A 24,940-nucleotide genomic window follows, 5' to 3' on the forward strand; every position below is an offset into this window, starting at 1 on the left:
CCCCGTGTGTGTTCTCTGCAGCTGTGCTCTACTGCAGCAACACCCTGGAGTCCCCACCCATGATATACAGGCTCCACCACATGTGCCACATGTACCTGAATCACAGAATCGTAGAAAGCTGGAGGTTGGAAAGGACCTCTAGAGATTGTCTAGTCCAAAATCCCCGCCTCAAAGCAGGGTCCCCTAGAGCAGGTTGCTCAGGACCTTGTTTTATCACCCTTACAGTAAAAAAAAAGTATTCTTATGTTTAAGTGAAATTTCTAGTATTTCAGTTTATGCCTGTTGCCTCTTGTCTATTCACTGGATACCACTGGTTTTCTTTACTGCCTCGCATCAGGTATTTATACACATTGATAAACCCCCCTGAGCCTCCTCTTCTCAAGGCTAAACAGTCCCAGCTCTCAGCCTCTCCTTACATGTCAGATGCTTAAATCTCTTAATCATATTCATGCTGGACTCCAGTTTTGCTCAGGATTTCTTGTATTGGCAAGCCTAGAACTGGTCACAGTGCTTTAGATGTGGTCTCACCAGTGCTGAATAGAGGGGAAAAGGTCTCCCTCAACCTGCTGGCAATGCTCTTGCTAATGCAGCTGAAGATGCTGTTGGCCGCCTTTGCCACAAAGGTTCATTGCTGGCTCATGGTTAGCTTGTTGCCCATCAGGACACCCAGGTACTTCTTTGCAAAGTTGCTTTGGCCCCCCAGTTGAGTATTGGCACATGGAATTATTCCTGCCCAGGTGCAGGACTTTGCATTTCCCTCTACTGAACTTCATTAAATTCCCATTGGCCCATTTCTCCCTGAAGGTACTGCAGCCCAGGGAGGAACTATGCTAGAGCAGGGACACCTCTGAGGAACTGGAGCCTGTGGAGGACCCCCATTGGAGCAGGTACACCCCTGAGGGGACTGCAGCCCATGGGTGTGCCATGACTGAACAGAGGAAACAAGAAGGAAAGAGCAGTAGAAAAAAAGAGTAAGAAGCAATGAGTGGCAAAAGAAAGCACAACACACTGACCCCAACCTCCTGTGCTGCCTGTGACCTCACCAAAGGGGTTGGGAGGAACTGAGCATAACATGCAGGGACAACAAGGGGACTGGGACAGGGGAAGAAAAGGTGTTGGACTGAAGCTGAGCCTGGGAAAGAGGAGGAAAGGTGTTTCCCTAAGTGTTTCTTTAATTATTTGTCATCTTGTTTTTTCCTCAGTATCTGAATCAGTAATTAAAAGTTTATGTTAATTGGCAATACATTAAGTGAAATTCCTCAAGCTGAGATTGTTTTTCTCATGATATCCCTGGTAGCAGGGATTAAGGTCCAGGTCTGAGCTGAAATGGAGCTCTTGGGCCCATGGTCAGAGTCTGGGTGGAGGTCCCAGGTGAGACTGGTCAAGGACATTAAGGCATATTAGTGCCCTCAGGCCCTCACAATTTTTGCCTTTCTCCCTCTTCTCCAGATTCTGAACTCCTCCATCTTGTGGTCACTGCATCTGAGGCTACCCTCAGCCTTTAGATGCCTGACCAGCTCTTTCTTGTGAGTACCATGTTCGGCAGAGTGTCTCCCCATATCCAGAAACCTCCTGGATTGTGCCCTGCTTGACAACAGAAGTGGTGCACACCTATATACCTGCAAAATAGCCTTGAAAATGCTGGATGTTGGAAGCAGACTCCAAGGATGCTCAGGCTGTCTCAGGCCTAGCACTGGTCTCCAGAGGGACCATGAGTCTGAGCTGTCCCAGCCTGACAGATTGGGCAAATTGCCCCAAAACCACCAGTCACTCTCCATTGATGAAAGAGAACACAGAATGACTAGTGCAGGTGAGTTTGTATCATCTTTGTGCTACACTACGTATTACTCTAAGCAGGTCAAGAAATCAGTGCTGATGTCTCTGTTGAATTCTGGCTATCAAATCAGCAGCATTGTCTTTCCCTGTAAAACCTTTCTCAAGGGCTCATGCTGTGCTCCCTCTATTTGCTCAAGGCATGCTAAGTCCTGACCTCCAGTGTTCCTGGACATGGATTACCAGAACTGAATACCAAATTTCTGGCATCTGGCAAGATTTCAGTATATTTTAATATTTGTGCCAAGTGTTGATGGTCTCAGCAAAGCCCTATTACAAGTATCTGTGTGGGAGGGGGTTTCTCCGAGTGCTGCCAGCATGCGCCTTCATCTAAAATCCTGGAAGAGTGACCAGGTTATATTGGAATGCCGTGCCACTGAGTTTCTGTATGAAACAAGGAAATGTTCATTATCACCACAAAAGAAAGGTGTAATTTTGTAAATTCAAAGCAAGAACTCACAGGACTCTATTTGGTGCCTTAACTAAGTCCAATCAAAGCTGCTGCCAGATCACAGTCCCACCACGGCCATGTTCTCTCCTAGTCCCCTGTACCACACTCTCCACTCCAGAGAGCCCTGCACAGCCTGGGCTGGGTGGGCATGGTTATTGTAGATGGTGGGAGCACAGATGCAGTGCAGATGCCATGCAGTTACCTTATGGCTGTGTTGCCCACAGGTTTGCTGCTGCCAGTGTGGCCAATGGCCAGCCCTCCTCATTGCTGCCTCTCTGCTGGCATTGGCCAGTGTAGGCACCTCATAGCCCTGCAACAGATAAAACGGGGTCATAAAGAAGGACTTGGGGCACAGGGACTGCAGCTCTCAGCCTCCCCAGCCAGTCACACTCCTATGGCCCACGGTGCCTGGCATGGTCAGTTGTGCTGCAGCCCAGGCACCCCAAGAGCTGCCACAGGGCTGGAGCAGGAGGCCAGGGCTAGAGAGCTTGGCTGGTCTGCACTTGGTACAGCCTGGAGCAGAACAGGAGATCAAGGTGGGTCCTGTGCCAGGAGGACTTTGTCCTGTGGGCTCAGATCCCACTCGTGCAGGCTGAATGGGGGAATGCTCCTCTGCTCCTTGCTCCTGCCACTAAACAAGAGCTACCTCTGAAAGCCTCTCCCCCAGGCCCCTCGCAAGGTTAAAAGCCTCTCCTCCGCTCACAAGCCTCGAGGACACACAGGCTTTTCCTCATGCAGGTAAGACAAACTGGACAGCACCTGAGGACATTGCTAGTTTTTCCGTCTCACCAAGTACTGGATGCTGTCAACTGTTTGCTCTTGGACATGGAGGTAAGGGAGGGCTGGGAGGGCAGGACCGCCGCCTGTGGTGGGGCAGGGCCTCATGCATGGTGGGACCCTCACAGGGATCCCTATCAGCACACTACTTGGGGAGGCAAACCCAGCACTGGCACCCAGGGCTCTGGGGTAGTCTGGGTATGCAAGCAGGCTGTGGCTGCTGCTGATGCCTCAAACAAAACAATCCAGTCCTTTTCAGGAGAAACTAATCCTGTGTTATTGCCAACTCCCTCAGTCCAGCCATCACTTCAGACTGGGACTGGACTGTACCCAAGGCTCAGGACCTTACCTCCCATGACTATATGCTCCAGGCTACCCGGTCTGCTCACCTGAGTGCAAATGGTATGTGGTAACTTGGCAAGGAAAGCCACATCCTCCTGCAGGAGCAGCTGGCTTCCCTGGGTGGGCACGGAGCACATCTGGTCTCCTGTAGGAGGAAGGGTGACATAATGCACCGCAAAATGCTGGAGCTATGTATGAGCGCATAGTGGTGATGTAAGGCACCCTGCTTCAGGGACTGCACCAAAGCTGAGCTGGGTCTCAGACCAGTGCATCACCATCGCACTGGTCAGGGGTACCTTCCTCCTCCCAGGGGGAATGACAGAAACCAGCTGCCTCCCTAGCACTGATGGCATCAGTGCTCCCTCTCTGCCCCCCTATCCAGCCTTTCTGGACTGGTCAGCAGTGGGCAAAGGTGTAGCTGCACTGGGAAATACTTGGTAAGTCATTAGTTACCATGAGAAATCACCTTCAATGCAAGTGAGAGAGAAACAGAGGAAAGGAGCTGAGGCAAGGTGGAGACTCTTTCAAGGCTCATTCCTGTGCAGTCCAAGGGAGAAAGGGAGATTTTCCTGCCATGTCTTTCTATTTCATTGTGTACGGGATGTCTGAGGACAAAGGGATTAAATCTGGCATTTCTTGTCATGTGGCTGTGTCCACTGACTGCTACATTGCTTCACACCATGGTAAAAAATTAGGGTCATTCGTCTGCATGACTCCTGTGGCTGTCCTGTAGCCCTGTAGCTCCATGCCTAATCCAGCCTGAATTTGTCAGCATGGGGAGAGGAGCATCTGCAGCTCTCCAGAACTCACTGTCCCTCCTGCAGTGGAACTAACAACTCCCTGCTGCTGCTGCAAATACGATGACTTACATGTCATCGCTGTGTACCTACATCAAACCAAGGGCTTGTTGGTAGCATGCAATGGGCTCACACACCTCTTGCTCACCTGCTCTTATTTCCAAGTGTTGAGCCCCAGTTCGGAGCATAAACAGGTAACTAACCCTTACATGCCTAACCTCCTACTATTAAATTTATTCTTATTTTTATCACTCTGGTTCTTGAGGTCCCCTATTTCTCCTATGTCCCACCTTCACTGGTGCCGCCTTCACCGTAACCTGTCAGCAGACTCCTGCCTCTGGCTGACAGGTCAGTAGTAAAAGCATCCAACAAGGTCCTGGACAGAGCCTTCTCCTCTCACACCTACACCATGGAGGCACTTGTGCCCTAACAAAACCACCAACTGCCTTAGTGCTGTGAAAGTTCACACATACATAATTTTGAGTTTATACAGATCAATGTGCACATTACACAGCTTTGCAGACAGGGACAGCTGGAGACAGGAGATGATACCTGGGAACACTGCTGTGGTGTCTCCCAGCTCTTGCCCCTCTTAGGCACCTGCTCCTGGCTGCAACACTGGGCCAAACAAGTTGTGCTGGTTTTGCACCAAAATGCACATGGCTTTGGCTGGGGGCTGGCTGGAGGAGGAGCGATGGTCTGAGATTTCCAGAATATTGGATAATATAGTCCTTATGTACCTGTCCAATGTATGCAAAATCAGTAATTAAAAAAAACCAAACCTATTAAAGAATATGTTGACCTGGAAGTCTGCTGTAGAGTTCAGCCAGGCAGTGGTTTCTCAGCCTTGTAGCATCCACATCCAAGATGGAGTAACAAGTTTAGATGTCATTATGCTAGGCAAAGAAGAATTTATCTTTTGACTGAAAGTTTTCCCTCAATATTAAAATTTAAAAAAAAAGTTGAAAAACTGGAGAGTAAAAGAGAAATGAATCAGAACTTAGTTGTTCTTCTACTTAGCAAACACTGATACTGATCACAGTGCACAAGTAGAAGCAAGGAGAAAATACTATTAGAATAGAGGTCCTTAATCTGGAAGAGAAAGACCTGAAAATTATGAATGAGACAGAGCTGACATTCAAGCAATTCCAACAGGAAAAAAAGCACAAAATTTTTAACCATGCTTTGGCAGTTTTTGCGGTAAGTAGCTGTAAGAAAAAACCTCCCAACAGAAGCACTGAATTCTCCATTGCTCAACGTTTTAAAATCATGACTGATACATAGATACATGCTTTGGTCAGAGAAATTAAAAACAGATTAATGGGTGTAAAGCAAGGGTACCAACCTGAAATTTAACTGTGTTGTTTAATCTCATGAAGAGACATGACAATTAACTTCAGCTGCTGAAACACATGCATAAAGAGGAAGGGAATGCTTTCTTTTTTTGGTCATATTCACTTTGGTCATATATAATGGTAATGGGCCCCTGCATAGCCAGCAGGTGACATCTTTAATGTTTAGTAAATGGAGAGTGACATGAATTGATATCTTGTCTGGGAACGCTGTTGAATCCTGATCACGTGAGGTTTGTCAGAGTTACCTGTAAGGAAAAGCTGCTCACAGCTGCCCTGTACTGAGGCAGGCAGGCCTTGTTTTGAAGTGTACAATTTCCAAGTCAGAATAGCAGGGAACTAAACCCTTGAATTCACTGATGTTCAATCCTCCCTCGCACCCCAGCCATACACCAGTGCTGTCAATGAGAATCCGCCCAGAAGCCAGCACTGGTCCCGTCACAGCTCCTGGCAAACACTTGCTCAGTGATGGCCAGTACACTGGTTACCTTATTCTCTGATTCAGGAATAGTTTAGAGTGCTAACATCTACTGAGGCAATCGAATGGAGCCAAAGAAAAAGCTGCATAGGGAGAACAGCATTTTATTATGCACAGCCCCAAGATCACCTATGGTTCCCCAAGGTGCCCTGTATTGTCATGCAGCCACAATCTGCCTTGGTGCTTTCTAACCCTGTTTGCCTCCTTATCATCATATATGTGAGCTTACGCCTCTCTGGATCCTTTTCCTCACCCAGCCGAGAGTAGCCCCTGGTTTCAGACTGGCTGAGTGCAGTGTGTGCCCATGCCAAGTGCTGGCTGGGACAGGTCTGCACCCCAAGACAAGGTGACTGCAGGTGGTTTTTAACCTCTCTCTCAGCCCCATTTCTTCAGCAGCCTCACAGAGGCTGCTGCACCAGGCCATATTTGCACACCAAAGCACCTGGCCTCTGTCTGCTGGGCTTCATGGCACTGGCATGGTGGGCAGCAGCAGCTCTGGCCACAAGCACCCAGCAAGCATCACCTTCAACAGCCCTTGTCTGAGGTTTATGAGCAATAACTGCTTCCCCATGCCTCATCCATCATGTGGACATGGTCATCGTAGCTTCACATGCCAGTAAGCAAAACCCTTGTGTCGGGGTGAAAATTGAAATAGGATGATGGAAGAAAGGTCAGGAGGCCCAGGCCAGTGGACATCCCTGAGGGCTGAAATTCACCTGTCACTTGACAAACACCTTGTGGTGAGTCACCCTCAGTCGGAACCCATGCTTTTTAAAGTGCTGGTTATCACAGAGCAAAGCACCCCCAAAATGGCAGAGCAGGAGACAGGACAAAGAAAAAAAAATTCTTTTAACTGGTGCAGGGTGATGCCACATCCCCAACCCAGCAGCTGGGGAAGAGCAAGCTTAGTGGCTGTGGCATCTAAGGAATGATGCAACCATGTCCAGGAGACAGGGAAGCATGTAGTCGCAGTAGGTGCAACCAGGAGGAAAAGAGAGACATACTTGGTATACTCAAGAAAGGGGACTGGGCTGGCAGGAGAACCCAGGAGGTGTGGGTTAGTCTAGATGCACACTGTTCTTGGTTTCTTCTGTGTGATTCTCTTGCAATCAGGTATTCAACATTGAATGGCAGCTCTCTGGACTCTAAAATCCTAGTGTTTGTGAAATTCCAACATGGGAAGCTTTCAGCCAGTATGAAGATAGGAACAAAGCTATCCTACCAGTGAAACCACCCTTGCCTCGTGGGTGGCTGTGCTCCAGTCCCCTGGCTCAGAATCACCACTTCCTCACAGTGCTCATTTCCGCCCACAGACCAACTCAGCTGGCTCCCATGGCAGGTGAGAACCAGACTCATGTGACGGAGTTCATGCTCCTGGGCTTTTCCCACAGCCAGCCCTTCCTCTTTGTTCTTTTCCTGGCCATTTACCTGGCCACACTGCTGGGGAACTCTGCAATACTTGCCCTCGTGTCCCTGGATCCCCACCTCCACAGCCCCATGTACTTCTTCCTCAGTCACCTGTCCTGCTTGGACATTTGCTACTCATCAGTAACAGTGCCCAAGATCCTGGCAAATGCCCTGCGCCCGCAGGCAACCATCTCCTACTGCGGGTGCCTGGCACAGATGTTCTTCCTGATGGCGTGTGCGGGGGCCGAGTGCGCACTCCTGGCTGTCATGGCCTATGACCGCTACGCAGCCATATGCCAGCCCCTGCTCTCCTCCCATGCCATGAGCCGGGGTGTCTGTGTGGTGGCAGCAGCCAGCTGCTGGCTCTGGGGGATGCTGGACTCGGCTGTGCACACCCTCCTGGCCTCCAGGCTCTCCTTCTGTGGGGCTGCCCGGCTCCAGCACATCTTCTGTGACGTTCCCCCACTGCTGAGGGCTGCGTGCAGCAACACCCGCCCCAGCGAAGTGGCACTCCATGCTGCCAGTGTCTTTGTGGGCCTCAGCCCCTTCCTGCTTGTTGTCATCTCCTACCTCCGCATCCTGGCCACCGTCCTTGGGATGCCCATGGCCACCGGCCAGCGCAAGGCCTTCTCCACATGCTCTGCCCATGCTCGTGGTTACCCTGTACTTTGTGACGTCCAACCTGAACTACAACCGGCCCAGCTCCAGCTACTCCCTGGCAGCCGACACACTGGTCTCCGGACTGTACTGCATTGTCACCCCCATGCTGAACCCCCTCATCTACAGCCTCCGCAGCCAGGAGGTGTGGGAGGCCCTACGGAAGGCTGTGCGGGGACGGGGCATGGCGGGCTCCCCAGGCAGCAAAGCATGAGCAATACCAGGGCTGCAACGGAGCGCTGGTGTGGTGCCAGCGCAGCATTGCCTGTCTGTGGGAAGTCTTTGGTGACAGCACTGGACTCAGGGCTCCCTGACCAGGCAGTGGCTGCTTGTGGCACACTGCCATCACTTGTCTGACCCTCAGCACATCACTGATGGCAGAATGGCAAAATCAAGTTGGGAACAAGGCTACAGTTCCAGGATTATGTCTTCATTTTGCAAGCGTCGTGCTGAGCTCAGCACAGGACCTGTTGCAGCTACGCTGCTCCTGGGGAACGCTGTAAAAGGCAATTTCATACGGCACCAGACACATGCTGGCCCCAAGCAAGGCTGTGAGCTCTGCCTTGGGGCTGCCCAAGGTACTGAGCCAGGCCCTGCATGGGACAAGGGGCAGTGTCTTGGATTGCAAAATCTGGCCTCTGCAGAGGGGCTGTCACACCATCCTCCTTCCACACATGCTTTGGCACTGGGTCTGATGTCTGCTGAGTTTCTCCAGGCTGCCATGAAAGCTCTGTAGCATTTTGTACATTAGCACAGCAGCCAGCAGTTTAAACAGGCCACCCATTATTCTCAGTGCTTTGGTCAAACAGCAAGTGAGCTGTGAGCTGGCATTGCTTAAATCCTCACCAGAAATGCTTGCTTTGCTTTATAGCCATACAAAAATCAAAATGCAGTTGTTGTGAGTGGTGTGGCTGTGGACGATAGTGGCTGAGGGCTGGCTGGTGACGTGGGGCAGCCAGCTTCATCCTGCTGCCACTGCCTCAGCTTAACCTCTTCTTGCTGGCCAAATCTGCAGGCAAGTACATGAGGGCCAGCAGTGTCCAATGCCATGGCAGAAGCCAGGAGCAGCCAGCCACCAGTGCAAGGGTCTGCATGGGGAGGGAAGCTGGCACAGGCTGTGCATGCAGGTGCACACCTGCAGCCACAGCAGCATTTCTGCAGCTCTGCCACATAGGGGAACGTTGGCTGGAAGGGGCCAAAAACATGCTCATCTATTGCTGTTACCAAGAGATACCCAGGAAGATCCAGTCTGTTCCCAAAGAAACCTGCCGGAGAGTCAAAAAATGGGCCTATGAGGCATACAGCTTGTTGGGAGCAGTTTGCCAGTTCTTCTTAGCACACAATACACACTGATTTTATTCTTCATGGGAAAAAATGTTTCTGTAACCCACGTGTTGTGATGGCCTGTTGCTCCCACCCAAACAGGATACAAGCCTCTCAGCCAGCTCTACTTGCCATACACCCTTCTTGATTGTAAAACATTATTGAAACACACCTAGTTCAGAGTCTCACTAGGACACATAAGAGAGTCTGCCACAATGAGGCCCATTCTGGAGAGCCTCCTGGAAAGAAACATCAGGAAATAAAGGAAAAAATATTGGGAAAGTTATTTCAGGGAAAAACAAAACAAAACAAAACCACCCAAACCAATCAACCAAACAAAAACCCAAACCAAAAACCTCCAGAAAATTTACATTAAAATTGACAATTTATAACCTGAATCATAATGTGTCTTTCTCATGATTGACAGACACAGATTGTGATATTTCAAACACTGAGCAGGGATGCTGTACTACCTTCCAGGTAGTACAGCCTTGTTCAAGTGCAGGATGGTCCAGAACCAACCTGTGAGCTGCACTGAACTCTAAGGGTGTCACAGTGGGACCCTCTGCACCCCTGCTGTTGGCAGCTGGCACTGCACTGGGGTGTGCTCCTGCAGCTTCTCACATGCTGTGCTACTCAGCGTGTCCCTGATTTATTCCTATTGTGATGGTACTTGCATACCACAAAGGAACAACAACCAACTACAGTGGCATGTTGAGCATCTAGCCTGGAACATACTGGTTCAAGGGAGGGCTTCAGTTTGCATTGGATTATTACTGAAAACTGCTTTAAACATTAAAAATAAAAAATTTCCTCTTGTCCTGCTTCCCACCTGCTCAGCCTTTTCCCCACATCTGTGATGAAGGAAGGCTAAGAATCAGGGGCCCTTTTCACTGTGCAAGGAACCGAGCCTACAACAGACACAGGGGACATGTGCTGTCACAGAATAACCGGGATGCAATTTTAGTCAGGCCAGAACAGAAGCAGTTTATTACTACAGCTATGAGGGAGAACACAGTGCAGCAGTGACAGTCACTGCTGATACGAACTCTGCCCAAATGGGGCAGTTACAGAGTTTATATACCTTTAGGTTATGCAACTCATTCTTCACCAAACTGTGTCAGATAAGCAGGATATTGTAAGTAACAGCAGCATTCTTCAGATAAGGAGGCTCTAGCCAGCACACCCATTAACAAATAATTCACTCCTTTGTTAATTAAACTGGTGAGACTATTACTTGCAAATATTTCTTAACTAGTGAGTCCTGCAAAGGCCTCTGAGGCATTAACTATTTCACTGTCACACTGGGAAGGCCTGAATTCAGCACAGGGATTCAGACCACCCAACAGCAGACAGAACAGGCTGAGCCAAATACTGGATGGGGGAACCTACCTACCTTTAGCACTGACTGCAAGGCACACTGGAGCCCTTAGGCTAGAGACAAGCTGTGGAACTGCTCTTCCAGTCCCACCTGCACGTGTATGCTTATTTATACTGTCAGAGCAGTTAACAGGAAAAATGGAGCTCTATTAAAAATATTCTACTGCCTGTATCGAGCAGTAATCAACCTGATTCATTTGTAGATTGAAAGGATTTCCCTAGCAGAACATTCTTCTGACGGGCTGCCTGGATGAGAACCAAGACAGTTATCAACATACTCTTTGTTAAGTGAAGCCTTTTAGTATTTCTCTGTTGCTCCAAGACAGATTTTCCAGAATAATTCTTCTCAGAAAATAATCTAATTTTTACACTTCCTTTTTCAAGGTTTACTCCAGAAATGACACATCTCCCAACAGCGTTCTTGGCACACAGAGGAAAACCAAGTGAGTAATCTCCTATCTTAGCAAGATCATCCTACATTTTCATTGAGCCAGCACACACTTCTTTTGTTTAATGGAACAGCTCGCTACAGCCAAGCTTGTGTCTGTGTGCAGGACAAGTCAGCAGTGTTCACTGTGATGGTCAAATGTTCCCAGGCCCCAGCCCCGAAATCTGCCCAGATAGACCAGGTTCATGTTTCTCTACCCCATGCTGCAAACACGGTTCATCCTGCAAGTGGAAACCCTTCTTGGGAACAAAGGCAAGTTTGACTTTCACAGTGCTTTTTTCCTTGACCCCTGGGTAGGACGAGATCCATGGCCACAGCAACTTAAAAAGGTCCCATAGCTCATGTCCCTTCTGCCTTGACTGGATTAGAGTTGGTGTGTCTTTTCTGTGAATTGCCCTGTTGGGAACAGGAATGGACATACTTCTCCTGCAAGCTTCCTGGTTGACATGTGGGACAGCCTAGGTAGAAAAGATTTCTTATATCACACTCACATGCTCTTAAACCATCCCACCTTTCCCATCTGGAAGTGGGTGGGAACCAAAGTCCTCTTGGACACAGGCCAAAACATTCCCTCAGACACTGCCAGTTTGCTCCTTGCTATTTCTTGCATGTAGACATGCCAGACTGAGCCAAATTAAGCTAATAACACATAAAAGGCTGAAGCAGAGAGAGGCAAAAGTTTGGAAGGCAGCAGCTTGGACAATGCTGGTTTCACTGCAGAAGCTTCACATAATTTGCTGGAAAGAGGCCTACTTTGCCCCGGCACTGCCCCCGCCACCAGCCTTCATCTACCATCTCAATGTGTGTGATTGTGTCATCAGGATCAAAAGAAATCTCATCATCTCCATCTGCAAAAAATGTTCAGAAAAGATAGTCACAATGCAAAGATAACGCCAGAGAGAGATAGTTTTACATCCCTCCTCCCACCCCCCCAGGAGGAGAATACAAAACAAGCATTCTGATAACCCCCAGAGTTCATCTCATCCAACCCCCATCAAACAGCACAGATAAAGCAGAGAAGGAGCAAGACTTCACAGACAAAAGATGAAGCTTCTGTGTTCCCAAGTCAGGTCTCATTCTGCTTTCCAAGAGGAAGAAATTTAAACCACCAAGTCAAAATCTTTTCACCACTGCTGATGGTGTAAGCCACCACCTCCCCATCGCGTCGCCCTGGCCAGCTCCCAGTGCCTCTCCCCACAGCCTGGATGGCAGACCCACCTCCTTGGTAATCATAGAGAGCCACTGCACAGGTCCCAGGGCTCTCTACCTCATAGACGTTGTCCGTTTCCCCTGCAGAAGACAGAACAGGCAGATGAGAAAGAGGGTGAAAGCAGCCATATAGATCTGGTCAGTGCCACCCTCCACCCAGCTGTCAGCCTTGGGGTGAACCACATCCAAACCCTATCAACAGGGAGAGGTGTACCATGGCTCAAAGCAAGGTATGACTTCCCGCCCCTTCTGCAAGGAGAGAGGCGGGGTCCTGATGCTTCATGTTCCTCTCCCAAGAAAAAGGCAGGACATAACTCCAGCCTTTCCACTTACCATCTCCAGTACCAGCAAAGCTGCAACAGAAACATCAACAGCAGCCCATGCAGTTTGCTTATGTGCTTGGAGGAAGACCGCCCTGCACTCCTCACACCCAGGAGACACTACCAGATCAGGCCTCATGAGCATCAGCCATCTGAGCGACAGGCTGAATTAAGAGGGCACCCCCAGGCCTCAGTGCAGCACTGGCAGTTGCTTGTCAGGAAACAGTGCACCAAGAGCATCAGCCCAGGTCCAGCTTCTTCAGAGCCCACGGCAGCCCTCTGGTCCTCCTGCCTGAGTCCTGCTCCAGCAGAGATACTTGCTGCCTGGCCCAGCATCCCATGCAGCTGATCTCACACCTTGGAGCCGGGCAAGGGAATGGGAGATGACCAAGTCTCCATCATCATGGGCTGCTACCCTGACCACGGTAGACTTCAGGATACAAATTCCCTCTGGAGTCTGTCCCATACATCCAGTGAGGTGAGCGGACAGATACAAGCTCCCCAAGACATGGGCTCTTCCATCAGTACTCACCCAGGTGGGGCTGGCTCTGGCTGGGCTCCTCAGGAAGGATCTCCTCATAGTCCTCACCTCCATCTCCTCCATGGTCATAGATGGCATCCACCTTTCCCATGGGTGCTGGCAGCTCCTCATAGTCAGCACCTCCATTGGTACTACCACAGTAGTCAGAAGGCTCTGGCAGCTCCTCATAGTCTCCACCAACATCCAAACTTTCACTGTAGATGGGCTGATCCTGGCTGGGGATCTTGCACAGCTCTTCGGACAAATTTGCTGGCCTTGGTGGCAAAGTGGGTGGTGTTTCCTCATCCTCCCTTTTTGCTTCCTGCCATGAAGTGAGAAAGTGACAGGAAAGTCATCTGCAAAGCATCCACTGCAGGCAGCTCTCCCAAGACTGCACAGCACCCAACACAAGGGAGTCCGCTCCATGCCGGGTGCCTTTAGTGTTACCGTGACACAAATGGAGCATCATCCTCTGCACAACAGGGAAACAACTCAGCCATTAGGTCTGTGCTGAACTGGCACCTGGGATTGCTGTGAAGACGCTCATGGCTCATGTATTTGAACCTCTCTCACATACTTAGCTACAGTTCATTGTACTGTCACTGCACTGACCCACTCCAAGAGCCCGTCTCATGGTGTAAGGTGCTGTGCAGCCACGTCCCATCACCATCCCAACGTTTCCGCCCTCACTCCTTCCAAAGCCTCTCCCATGCTGTGACTGCATCCCACTTCTTCCTGCAGGGCTGCCCATAAAGCACAGCCCCCTCTCAGGTGCAATCCCCTCTGCCTGCTCCCCTTCCTGGCTCTCCTCAGCCCGCCTTGGCACCTGTTCTCCTTGTGACACAGGCCTGTCTCGGTCAGCACTCCCAGGCACCCTTGCTGGCACAGTGGTAGGGGCTCCCTCTCTGTGGTCCTTCTCTCTCTGTGAGATTTCCTGCTGGAGAAAGGTCATCAGATCCCCTCAATCCCTTTGAACTAGGTCCAGAGCAATGTCCGTTCCCATTCCCAACAGAGCAACTCAGAAAATTTTCCTTCAGCTGAAATCTGTTACAGCTCACAGAGAAACTCTCAGTTTTCCTGCAGCTCAAATCTGTTCCAGCTCCCATAAACCTGCCCCAGGGACTGGACACTAGCAGGCCTGTAACAACTATGGGGTCTGCAGAAAGTAGCCTCAAGGAGGGAATGTATCAGGGAATGCTTTATTGGTGAAACCTCATCTGCACATTGAATGCAGAAACAGCACAATGTAGAAGGAGGTCTTGTAAACATGAGGGTTTGGATGCAATCTGCAGTTTGGAAAACCCTGAATGCAGACTGCTGGGATGGCGATATTGAGGAGGTGTGATTTCCCTGTGTTTGCCAGGCACTAGAGGCAAGAAGGAGCCTAGGCCAAAGCACAAGGGGTCATGGCTGGGTGCAGGCATGTCCTGATGTGTGTGCTGAAAGGGAAAATCCAGTGACAGCTGTGAAGTTCAATGGCAGTCCCTGGAAGTTGCACGGAAGCAGTTTAGGCAAGAGGCTACTGTAAAGATATCAGGTAGAAGGACATGGAGCTGTATGGCCCTGAGGAAAAGTCTGCTTCGCAAGCCTTGGAGGACATGGCGAGATGGCTACGGCTCACCTTCCGCCGAGCTGCCTGCCACTCCCGAGCCTGCCGCCTCATCCGCTCCTCCTCTGCCTGCCTTCTGCTCTCCTCCTCTGCTGACTTAGCCATGTTTTCAAATTGTGACCGCAGGCTGCTGGTGCCACTGGAAGCTCCTGTGGAGAAGACAGCTGATCAGGCCTGCCCAATGGCTCCCTTCCACCACCCCAAGCATCCAGGAGAAACCCAGACCTCTGCCTCTCCCAGATAAACGTGCAGTTCAGCCACCTTCTCCTGCCCCTCAACACAGGTTAAATCCACATCACACGCCTGCCAGTGTGCTGTCACAGAGGGACCATGAGGCCCACAGCTTCCCACCAAGCCCAGGGCTGGTACTCAGATGTCTTACCTGCCTCCGGTGGTCTTGTTTTCTCATATGAGAAGGTGGGAGCTGCCATCTCATTAAAGCCAGCAGCACTCTGCAAGAGGAAGTGAATGAAGTGTCCAGCTTGTTAGGCAAGGCCAGTTCTGAGATCCCCTGATGCGTTTGGCTATTGGTGACTGCAAGTTTTGTTCCCAGCTGTGTCTGTCCTCATCTGTGCAACTGCCACAGCCCTGTGGAGGCTGTTGGCTGCAGCCCTGCTCTCCTGATGCCTCCCTGTGCTGTGGGAGTGCCTGCTGCCCTCCAGCCAAAGTCAAGGGCTGTTCCTGTTAGAAGGGTGGTGCTCCGAGGGCTGAAAAGGCTACATGGAACCAAGTGGAGGAGGCAGCACAGTGGCAAGACGACTGCTGCATGGGACAGCAAGGCTGGGCATTCAAGGCAGAAGTGCTCACTGGTAACACGGCAAAGAGCTGAGTGGATGCCTGGCAATCTACCACTTCCTGAGGTCCAGGGACCCGATACATCCATCCCCTGCTCTCCCAGTGGTATGAGGCATGGAAGCACTTCTCTATTGGATGCACAGCTGCAGCTGCCTAACCGTGAAAAACACATGTCCCTTCAGCAGGTTGTTGCCTGCAGTATGTGTATACAGTAGCACAGGCTGGAAAACATCAAAGTGAAAACATGTGTGAACATCTGAGATATCGCTGGCTTTATGAGGTGTGAAGAGATGGCTAAACTGGTAATAGCATCGATGAGGTGTTTGCAGCAAAAAGAAAGTGAGGTAGAGGGGGTTTATCTACTTTCATGGAAAACAATTTCATACAAAAAAGAAACTGCAGGTAGGATCCAGCTTTCAGACTAATACAGATAACATTTAGGGTTCTACCTGCAGGTGTCACCAATGGGCTGGGTGGCCGAGTTCGTAACTACAGTCAGTGGAGCCCAGAGAGCAGCTCTGCTCTCCTTAAAGAAAACACACCTGAGCAGACAAACAGCACTGCAAGCTCAGAACCAGGTCTACACAGACCACAGCAGACACTTGGACATGTTGTTTATATGACAGCATTTAAATTTAGCAGTCTTAGTGCGAGAGGTGAATCCTACGCTTAGTGTTCAAAACTTTATAAAGGGGAATTAAGATTGCCTGGTGGTATATTATGCTATACTCTGGAGCAATGAATTCAGCACTACTCCAGTGCTTGAAAACCAGGCAATCAAGAACTTAGGTAGTTGCCCAAATATCCTTATTTTTACCATCTTTGATTATGCTTCAATATTCTCAAAATGCACAAATTCACATTCCACTTCGACCTGATCAAGAACTGCTTATCCCCTCTCTGCATCCCGCTCCTCAAATGACCCACAGCCCTGACTTTTGCACAAATGCTCATCTGATTTTGCATGCTTTTTTCTGCCACATACATGATGCCTTGCCTTTTGACAATGCACCTCCATTTGCTTTTGTTAAATTCATAGACCATGCTAATCTCTTCAATGGGCAGGATGCCATTCCCACTCTGCTACTGGCCCAGCCTACACATGCAGCTTGGAAAGGAACATGCCCGGTTGTTACAGATATGTGTGTATGTCCTTCCTTGGCTCAGGGCCCTGCAGAAAGGTCCTCATCTGCTTCCTCCAGTTCCCAAGTATGGCAATGTTGGTACTGTACCGGGCACAACACTGTGCCACTAACACTGTGCCCAACAACAGAAAAAGTATGGTTCAGAGAAGGTACCCTCGCTTCCTCCTCCAAATGCCCCATCACCATCCAGGATTCTCATCTTTTAGGTTATATGCATCCATGCAGATCATCATCCACCGGAAAGACCCCCTTTACTGAACAAGCTTGCAGGGTAGCGTGCCAAAGCACAATGTTAATTCAAATGCCTGAGACAGTCTGCATTTTGACTGTAGATGAGCCTTTGCCTGGTTTCAGCCCAGACAGAAAACTTGAACCAGCAAACTGGATGACCTCTTCTTATACAAGGTTGATCCCTGCCAATCCTATCCCTGATGGGTTTTGTTAAGGTTTGCAGGCAGATGACTAGGCCCTGGCCTGAGATTTAGCTAACTGAACAGACCATAAGAAACTCCTGGACAGGACAGAAAAACCTGCAGAAGATATCAAATAACAGAGGAGCTGATGAGTTACAGACAGCGCCATGAGGAACGGCCAGATTTCACCAGTAGTTAAGGGGGAGAGATATCGGGCCAGTCATTCATACACAAAGCGATACCAGCTGGTGAGTAGTATAAGAGGATAAGGAGCCAGATACCAGAGAGGCCATAGATCTGTGTCAGATACTGGAGAGACCAGGGAGTTCTGCAAGTTGGCTACTGGAGGGACCAAAGATTCAAGCCAGCTTCTGAGAAGCCTTGTTTATGTGTGGGTGTGACAGCTGCTAACAAACCTTATGCCTTGAGTAAGAACAACTAGAGGAATGGCAGCCACAGCGATACCACCTTCTCGCTGGAGGTAGTCCAAGGCAAGAACCACTCTGTATGCATACTGCTCTCTGCACAATCATCACCTACCAGTCAGTGCTGGGGATATGACACCAGATGGGCCTTCAGTCTGTTCCAGCACCTCTTCTGTGTAAGAGACAGTTCCTGCACAGTGCAATAGCCTGTGGCCTCTCAGACTTCTCACAAGGCTGCACTCTCACAAAATTTCATCTCCAAGGAGCTATCACTGCTCATCCTGACTGTATTGGTACACACAGGGCCTATAGGAGTGACGGCAAGCAGCCAGACAGAACACTCCCAGTATCTCAAATGGTACTAGATATCCAGGAGGGCACAGTCTGATGCCCTCAGAAAGCTCTTCGCTGGCTCTGCTATTAAATCCTGCCCCAAGGGAAAGCAGGTGTATGACTGTTCAGTCCGAGACTGGAATGATTCAAAAGCAGCCGAGAATGGAAAAAACTTTTTCTTCCTTGCATTATGGTCTTCCCAGGCTGCATTCCTCTGCACCCTCTGGTATTTACACTGGGTCAGTTCCCTCACCCTTGCAATAGCTGTGCACTGAGCAGTGGGACCTCATCTCCACCTGGGAAGTCTCTTCTCTTCCAGCAGTGCAAAGAGCAGTGATTATCAGGAAGCAATTGCAGGCTGCAGCATGCAGTCTTACCTTATCTACTCTGTCCTTCTGGACCCCGTAACGGCCTCCAAACCCCTTGGCATAGTCTGTATGGAAAAAATGAGGCTATTTTATTATAGTTTATATTCTGTGTGCACCTCCAACTTCAGTATGCTGTGACCAGTGAAATGAGTTAGCTTTGTCTGCATCTTAACACATATGGAACTAAATAGAGATAATACATGCAAAATGCTCTGGATAGTAACTTTTAAGACTACTCTTTCATTCCTTTTGGCGAAGTGCACAGGTGTTCAGTGCTGTATGCTGGCAAATCTGCTTCCAAGGCACTGGGGTGAGAAGCCAGGCACGTCATTTGAGCGCAACGTGGCCTTGTTCATTGAAGTTAAACATACAGTAGTCAAGCCATTCCTGGAACCTGCTTTGCCTCATTCCCATGTGCCCACCTTTTGAATGAGCTTATGATCAGGAATGTACCTCACAGAGAAAGCACAGTGTAGTCTGGGAAGCCTGATTCAGGGACTTGCATTCAACGTCCCCCACTGATCCAAGCATGTGCCTACTCTGGCAGAGCTTACCCTTGTGCTTTGGGGGTTCACAATGTCCCAGCTGCTCCACAACATGATGTACACATTCAGTTTTCAGCAGCTGGACCTCTGTCAAGTATGAACCACTAGCTCGAGGTCTGCGTGTGCCCCAAGGAAATTGTGCTGCCACCTCTGGCAGCATTGCCCTACCTGTTTGGGATGCATGGGGTTGCACTCCCTCCTGATGGTCCCAGCCAAGGGCACTCTTGTCCTGACGATCCCTCTGGACTCCAAACTTCCCACCAAAGCCCACAGAATAGTCTTGAGCCACAGGCATCCAGATCATGGCATGGAAGAGAACAGAAAAGGGAGGGAAAAAAAAGAGAAAAGTGGCAGCACTGTGAGCTCAGGCTGTTCTCACAGGGGCAATAGTTTTCCCTGCCCAGGACTTGGAGGAAGACATGGAGCAAGGCCAGATTTCCCCATTGGCGGCTGCAGCAAGAGCCCTCCCTCCTCCTTGGGGACATGTCACCTGCTATTAGCACCTGCCTGGGCTTCCCCTGCACCCTTCCTTTGGTGACATACTGCCCAGGAGATCCCTGTGCCCATAGAAAACTGCTCTTCCTCTTCATTTAGCCTGAACTTTTTCCAGCAGTCATGCACCGTGCAATGGCTTTCCTCACCTGCCCCATTCCCTTACTGCAAGCAGTGGGCACCCGACAGCACCCCGTAGCTTTTCCACCATTCATGCAGCAGGTTGCAAAAACCAAGCACAGTGCCCCATAGCCCCAGTGGGCATATTCCCACGCTCCAGTCCTGACACTGCCTGCTGCATTGCGCTCCCCCAGCTCACCTTTCTGAGAGTCATGCTTCTCTGCCTGGCTCTTGTAGTCGAATCCCACTGCCACTTTGTCCACCTTGTCCCTCTCCACACCGTAACGGCCACCAAAGCCCTTGGAGTAATCTGAGGTGGTGCATGGAGTGAAATGCTGTCCTGAGCATGGGGCTGGTGAGGGGAGGGGTTAAAGATGGGGAGCAGCACTGGGAAGGAGCACCAGGGAGGAGAAAGAGCAGCAGGGACGATGGAAAACACTGTCCCTGTGTGTTTCCCTAGAAAAAGCAAGGGGTTTGGAGAGGACAAAGTAGATGGCAGGGAGCACCATGAAGGCCATTGAGGATGAGGGCCCATGGGAATGGGTGCACAGGGCAAGCGTGGGTCATGGCAGCAAGAGAGCCTGAGGGCCATGGGCAGCAGGAGACACAGCACACTGAAAGGGCAAGGAAGAAAAGTGACATGCCAAGGGCAGCTGGGAAGGCAGTGGGAGCTCAGCCACCCAAGGATGCAAAGCCAAGGCAAGACTTGGGCACTGACAGCCTGGGCATCCATCCACTCATGCATCTCCAGAGCAGGGATTTCAACCTGTGGTCTGCCAGTCTCTGAAAAGGTCTGTGAATAGGTATATTGAGTCCTTGAAAGTACAGAAGATATGGCAAACTTTTGTTGTATGGCTTACATTTGCTATAATGGAATCTCAACTTCTACAAGGAAACCACTGACTCTGGATGCTGCAGCAAAGGCTGAAACCCACATTTCTGGAGACATGCTCCAGCTCTCCCCCCGAGACTGTCTCTGGCACGCTTGACCATTATGTGATAGAGGCACAGCGCATCTTCCTTATGCTTCCCCTTTTTCCATCTTTTAAACTAGTAGGTATTAACTACTTCAACTGTGTTCAGTTATTCTCTAAGGACTACCTTGTTATTATTGGCTGATGTCCTAAGAAATTTCAGCCTCTATCCTAGCTGCTGGCTGTATAGAGACACTTTACTTTCAGAGACCTGGTCTGCCAGCTCTGTTTCCAAATCCTACCCTTCAGAAGGAGTAAATCACAGTTACCTCTCTTTGTTCCCTGACCCTGTTCTTACAGGTCTGCATTTCAGAGGAATGAGTTGGGGGTTCTCCAGCAAATTCAGTCTTATCAATCCATGAAGACTGTGATCTAGAGAAATATGCATGAAAACATTTGTATTCAAGAATGGCTCTCTGTTTCATAGAAGCTCAGTCACTTAAGGATGAATCTGTAAGTCCTAGAACTTATCTCGATTAAACTATTATTTACCCATTAGGCCATTATGAAATGGACCTTTTAGGATGCCGTTTTCAGCAAATATACATTTTATGATTGTCACCTTGATGCTGGAATTTCCAGTATGGACACATTTTTATGAAAAACAATCCAAACACCTTACCCTATTTCTAACATTTTCATTTTGTCCTGAGCGATTTCTGTCGTTTTACAGAGCCTGATGAATTTCTATGTCTACAATTTAGTATACAATCTCTTATACAGGAATATGTTGATGTAGCACAACCGCATGTGATTCATTAATTTAAGATCAACCAAGAATGTCCCAAAACATCTTCGTTCTTTTATAGTTTCCTCTGAAATGAGCATGATTCAGTTATTCTTTTCTTGGTAATGCAGTATTCCTCACATTTATCTGAAACAGTAATAGACCTTGCCCTCTCATCTTCTCTTGGTTGCAGAATATTTAAAATATCTTTAGTTTCTGTTCTTGCAATGTTCTTAATGAATATAGCCACTCGTATGTACATGTCAAAGTTTGGTTGAATCATCTCCAGAATTCTGCAAAAGTTTGGGTGCTGTATAGGCTTTTGTTTCCATATCCATTGTTGTGCCTTTTCTTATACGCCACTTTTTCAGAAATCACTTCTCATGTCCTACAGTGCTTGGGTTCCCTCTGGAGCAGTTGCTCAGAAGGACTTTTAGAGGAAAGGAAGCATCAGCCATCCATTGAGGGTGTGTGCGGGGGTGTCTTCTCTGCTCAGCCATGACATGGTTTCCGTCAAAGCAAAACATAGAGCCAAGCGGAATGTACAACAGAAGGGTGGTGACAGGACAGCAGGGAATGGGGCTGCAAGGGTGACTGACTGGGAACAGAAATCTGAAACAAGTGACAGGAGGGGGATAACAAAGGAGACTGTGCCACAGCAGACAGCACAGGATATTGGGAGCAGAAGAGAAGCTGGGAAAAGTATCAAGGGGCCACATGGGCCCATGGACTTGCCTTTCTGGGATGAGTGTTTCTCCACCTCACCCTTGTATTCAAAGCCCAGTGCTGACTGGAACAAGAAGGGGAGGAATGTCAGTCGTCCTGAGAGCCAAGACGGGTGTCACCCACCCTCCTCCAGGGGCGGGGCTGGGGCCCTGCTCCCTGTCTTGTGCTGCAACATGCAGGCGCCTGGCCACTCCTCAGCTGGTACAGGCCTCCTCAGCCTCTCACACCACCCCTGCTGTCCATGTGGCAGCGTGCCCAGGAACGGGCCCTCGCAAGAGCCCATGCACTCCAGGTAAGAGGTCCACAATCCTGACTCCACACCCTGTCAGCAAGCAAGGCAGCTGGGCAGCATCTGACACTAGGATGCGCATGGGAGGGACGGCATCCTGCTGTCCCCATCCAGTCCTGCCATGGCCAGTCACTGTGCATGGCACAGCTTGGGGGTTTGGAGATGCAAAACACCACAGTCCCCAAGATGAACACCGTGCTGCCTGGATAGGACAGTGCAAGCATATTAACACACACCAGAGAGTTAATCTTCACAAGTGCCCTGCAATTTGTCATCATTGTCCTGCACACAGGAGGTGAGCTGCGTGCTTCAGTGGAGACCATGGTGCATGGCATGCCTAGACCTGCACCCACCAGCACTTTGAAAACTGCAGCCACAATCCTAAATGTTTTAGTGTTTTAGGGGCAGCACTGAGCACAGGCCGCAAGTACATATTTCAGCTGCCCTGTCCAACACACCTTGTCAGCTCGGTCCCGCTGGACTCCGTACTTCCCCCCAAAGCCCTGGGCTGCATCCGTCTGCGAGGAGTGCTTCCCAACATCAGCAATGTACTCGTGGCCCACTGCACACTGAGAAGAAAGCATGACATGAGCACCTACGGTCAGACTGGCAGGGTGGACAGAGACATAGGCACCACACAATTGCTCTGCCCCGCTGCCGAGATGCTTGCAGCCATGAGGTGACAGGTCCAAACTGACCATGCTGGTGGTGGTGATGCCTTCTGCACAGCCTTTGCCAGTACCAGCTCTGCTCAGAGACCTGTGATGCAGCTTCAAGGGCAGCCATCCCACACAACCAGCCCCACTGCCAGCTCATCATGCAAATTGTGGGATGCTGAATACCTGCTGCTCCCAAATCCCAGTGAAGTAGAGTGGTGGATAATCACATGGGGAAACTGAGGAGAAAAGTGTGGATAGGCATGCACAACTGAAAACCCACAGGCAGCGGGTCCGGCAACTGCTCCCTATTTTCTGTGTCTGAGAGTGAGAGTCAGCAGACCTGGCTGGGATCACTCTTTACGCCTACCACAGGCCAGGCCAGGGTCCCGCTGCTCCCTGCAGGAGGTGGTGTGGCCAGGAATTGCACACACTCCTCAGGAAAAGGGCCAGAGGCTGAACGTTTGCAACATCCTGGTAAGACTGGACGAAGGCCCAGGAGCTGCTCAACAAAAACATCCTCACTCTGCTCTGGCAGAAGGGTCTGAGCATGGCTGCTCCATTTGGCCTCCTGGAAATGTCTGTTTCTCACCCTGACATCCTGGTATCATACACACCCACAGTGACCCCATATATTGAACACTACTGCAATCTTATCATCTCACTTCTGAAAAAAAAAGAAGTATTAAACGCTGAAAGGTACAGGAAGAAGCATCATGATGATTATCAGAAAACACAAAACAGATTTGACATGAGAACAGAGAATATGAACTAGGGCTTCATCCCGGGGAGATATGACAGAGGTCTGTAATGGAGAATGTGAGGAGGGAATTATTATTCATTAGTTCTCCAAGCACAAGTAGGGAGGCACCTGATTTAATTGTTATGCAGCGTATTTGAAACAAGCTTCTTCACAGTTAAGGGGAGTGTTGCAAGGAAGTTGTAGAGACAAATTATACAAATGGGTTCAAAGAGATTCTGGAGAGAGATTATGGGCTAGCTAGACATGTGTGAATCTGTGCAGCCATGCCAGTTCTCCATTCTCTCCCTTCAGGGTCAGGCCAGAAAACAGAGATGCTCCTTCCTTTATGAGAAAAAGACTTTTCCACTGGGGCCCAGGGAAGCCCTTTACAACTGTTACCTTGTCCATTCGGTCCCGCTCTGTTCCAAATTTGCCACCATAACCATAGGAGGCCTTGGGGCCAGTCTCCAGCTCCTTCTTCTTGATGACCTCATGTTCCTCCGACACCTTGTTCCTCAGCTGATGGATGCTGGTGAGACAGAGAGAGTCAGGGCAAGTCACTGTGGGATTGTGCAGACCCATGCAGCCAAATGCAGTATCCCTGTGCCACTGTACCAGGCAGAGCCCAGCACAGAGCAGGACATACACTCACTGCCAGCTGCCACCATGTGCCCAGACTGGGCCCCTCTGCATGGTAGCCACACACTGCAGCCACTGCACTGTGGCAGGAGATGATGCTATCCTGGGGGCTGGTGAAGGATCCAGAGCGGTAGGCTCAGTGGCTGCATCCAGCCCCCACCCTGCAGCCCACATGCAGGGCTACACCCTGCCTTCAAGAGCAGCCCATGCTTTCCTTTTTCTGTGTGTGCACACTGTGCAGGGCAGTACTGGGATGTCCCAAGGGAGCTGCTGGATAGAGTCAGATTTGGACAGGGAAGGAGCAGGAAGACTTTGCCACAGGGACAGCCGCTGTCTGGAGGTACTTGAAAGTTAACCCCTCGCAGCATCACAGGCGGTCTGTGAATTTTGCCTCCAGTGCCATAGCAGCATCTCAAACTAAGAGCCTGGATGCAGGCGGCAGAGCCCAGGTGGGCAGGCTGCAGCCCCGTGGGGGTGGCAGCGCAGCCCCAAGGTGCTCCTCGCCCGGGTTGAGGTCTCCACTCCCTTACCACCCCGCTGCTTTCCGGGTCCGGAGGTGTACCCCAAGCGAGGAACCCCAAGAGAGGGGTTCCAGAAGAGGGGCCCCGAGGGGGGAGCCCGAAGGCAGCTCGCCAGGCAGCCCGCACC

General features: G+C 50.1%; 1 protein-coding gene and 1 pseudogene across 1 annotated transcript in view; one reads left to right on the forward strand and one right to left on the reverse strand.

The window, feature by feature from the left end:
• Positions 1–7,362: 7,362 nt before the first annotated feature.
• LOC103924107 lies at positions 7,363–8,308 on the forward strand (annotated as a pseudogene).
• A 3,648-nt stretch (positions 8,309–11,956) lies between these two features.
• Positions 11,957–24,940, reverse strand: part of LOC103924108 (hematopoietic lineage cell-specific protein-like) — a 17,728-nt gene continuing 4,744 nt past the window's right edge. The window contains exons 3-14 of the mRNA XM_009332568.1: positions 24,053–24,182; positions 22,714–22,824; positions 21,976–22,030; positions 19,739–19,849; positions 19,096–19,206; positions 18,392–18,447; positions 15,286–15,355; positions 14,916–15,049; positions 14,121–14,231; positions 13,307–13,616; positions 12,464–12,535; positions 11,957–12,093 (exon numbers count right to left, since the gene is read on the reverse strand). Of these exons, the coding sequence (XP_009330843.1) occupies positions 11,957–12,093; positions 12,464–12,535; positions 13,307–13,616; positions 14,121–14,231; positions 14,916–15,049; positions 15,286–15,355; positions 18,392–18,447; positions 19,096–19,206; positions 19,739–19,849; positions 21,976–22,030; positions 22,714–22,824; positions 24,053–24,182 (1,408 nt within the window). The remainder of the gene's footprint in view (positions 12,094–12,463; positions 12,536–13,306; positions 13,617–14,120; positions 14,232–14,915; positions 15,050–15,285; positions 15,356–18,391; positions 18,448–19,095; positions 19,207–19,738; positions 19,850–21,975; positions 22,031–22,713; positions 22,825–24,052; positions 24,183–24,940) is intronic.

Source organism: Pygoscelis adeliae, unplaced genomic scaffold (assembly GCF_000699105.1).
Source record: "Pygoscelis adeliae isolate BGI_AS28 unplaced genomic scaffold, ASM69910v1 Scaffold649, whole genome shotgun sequence".
NCBI lineage: Eukaryota > Metazoa > Chordata > Aves > Sphenisciformes > Spheniscidae > Pygoscelis > Pygoscelis adeliae.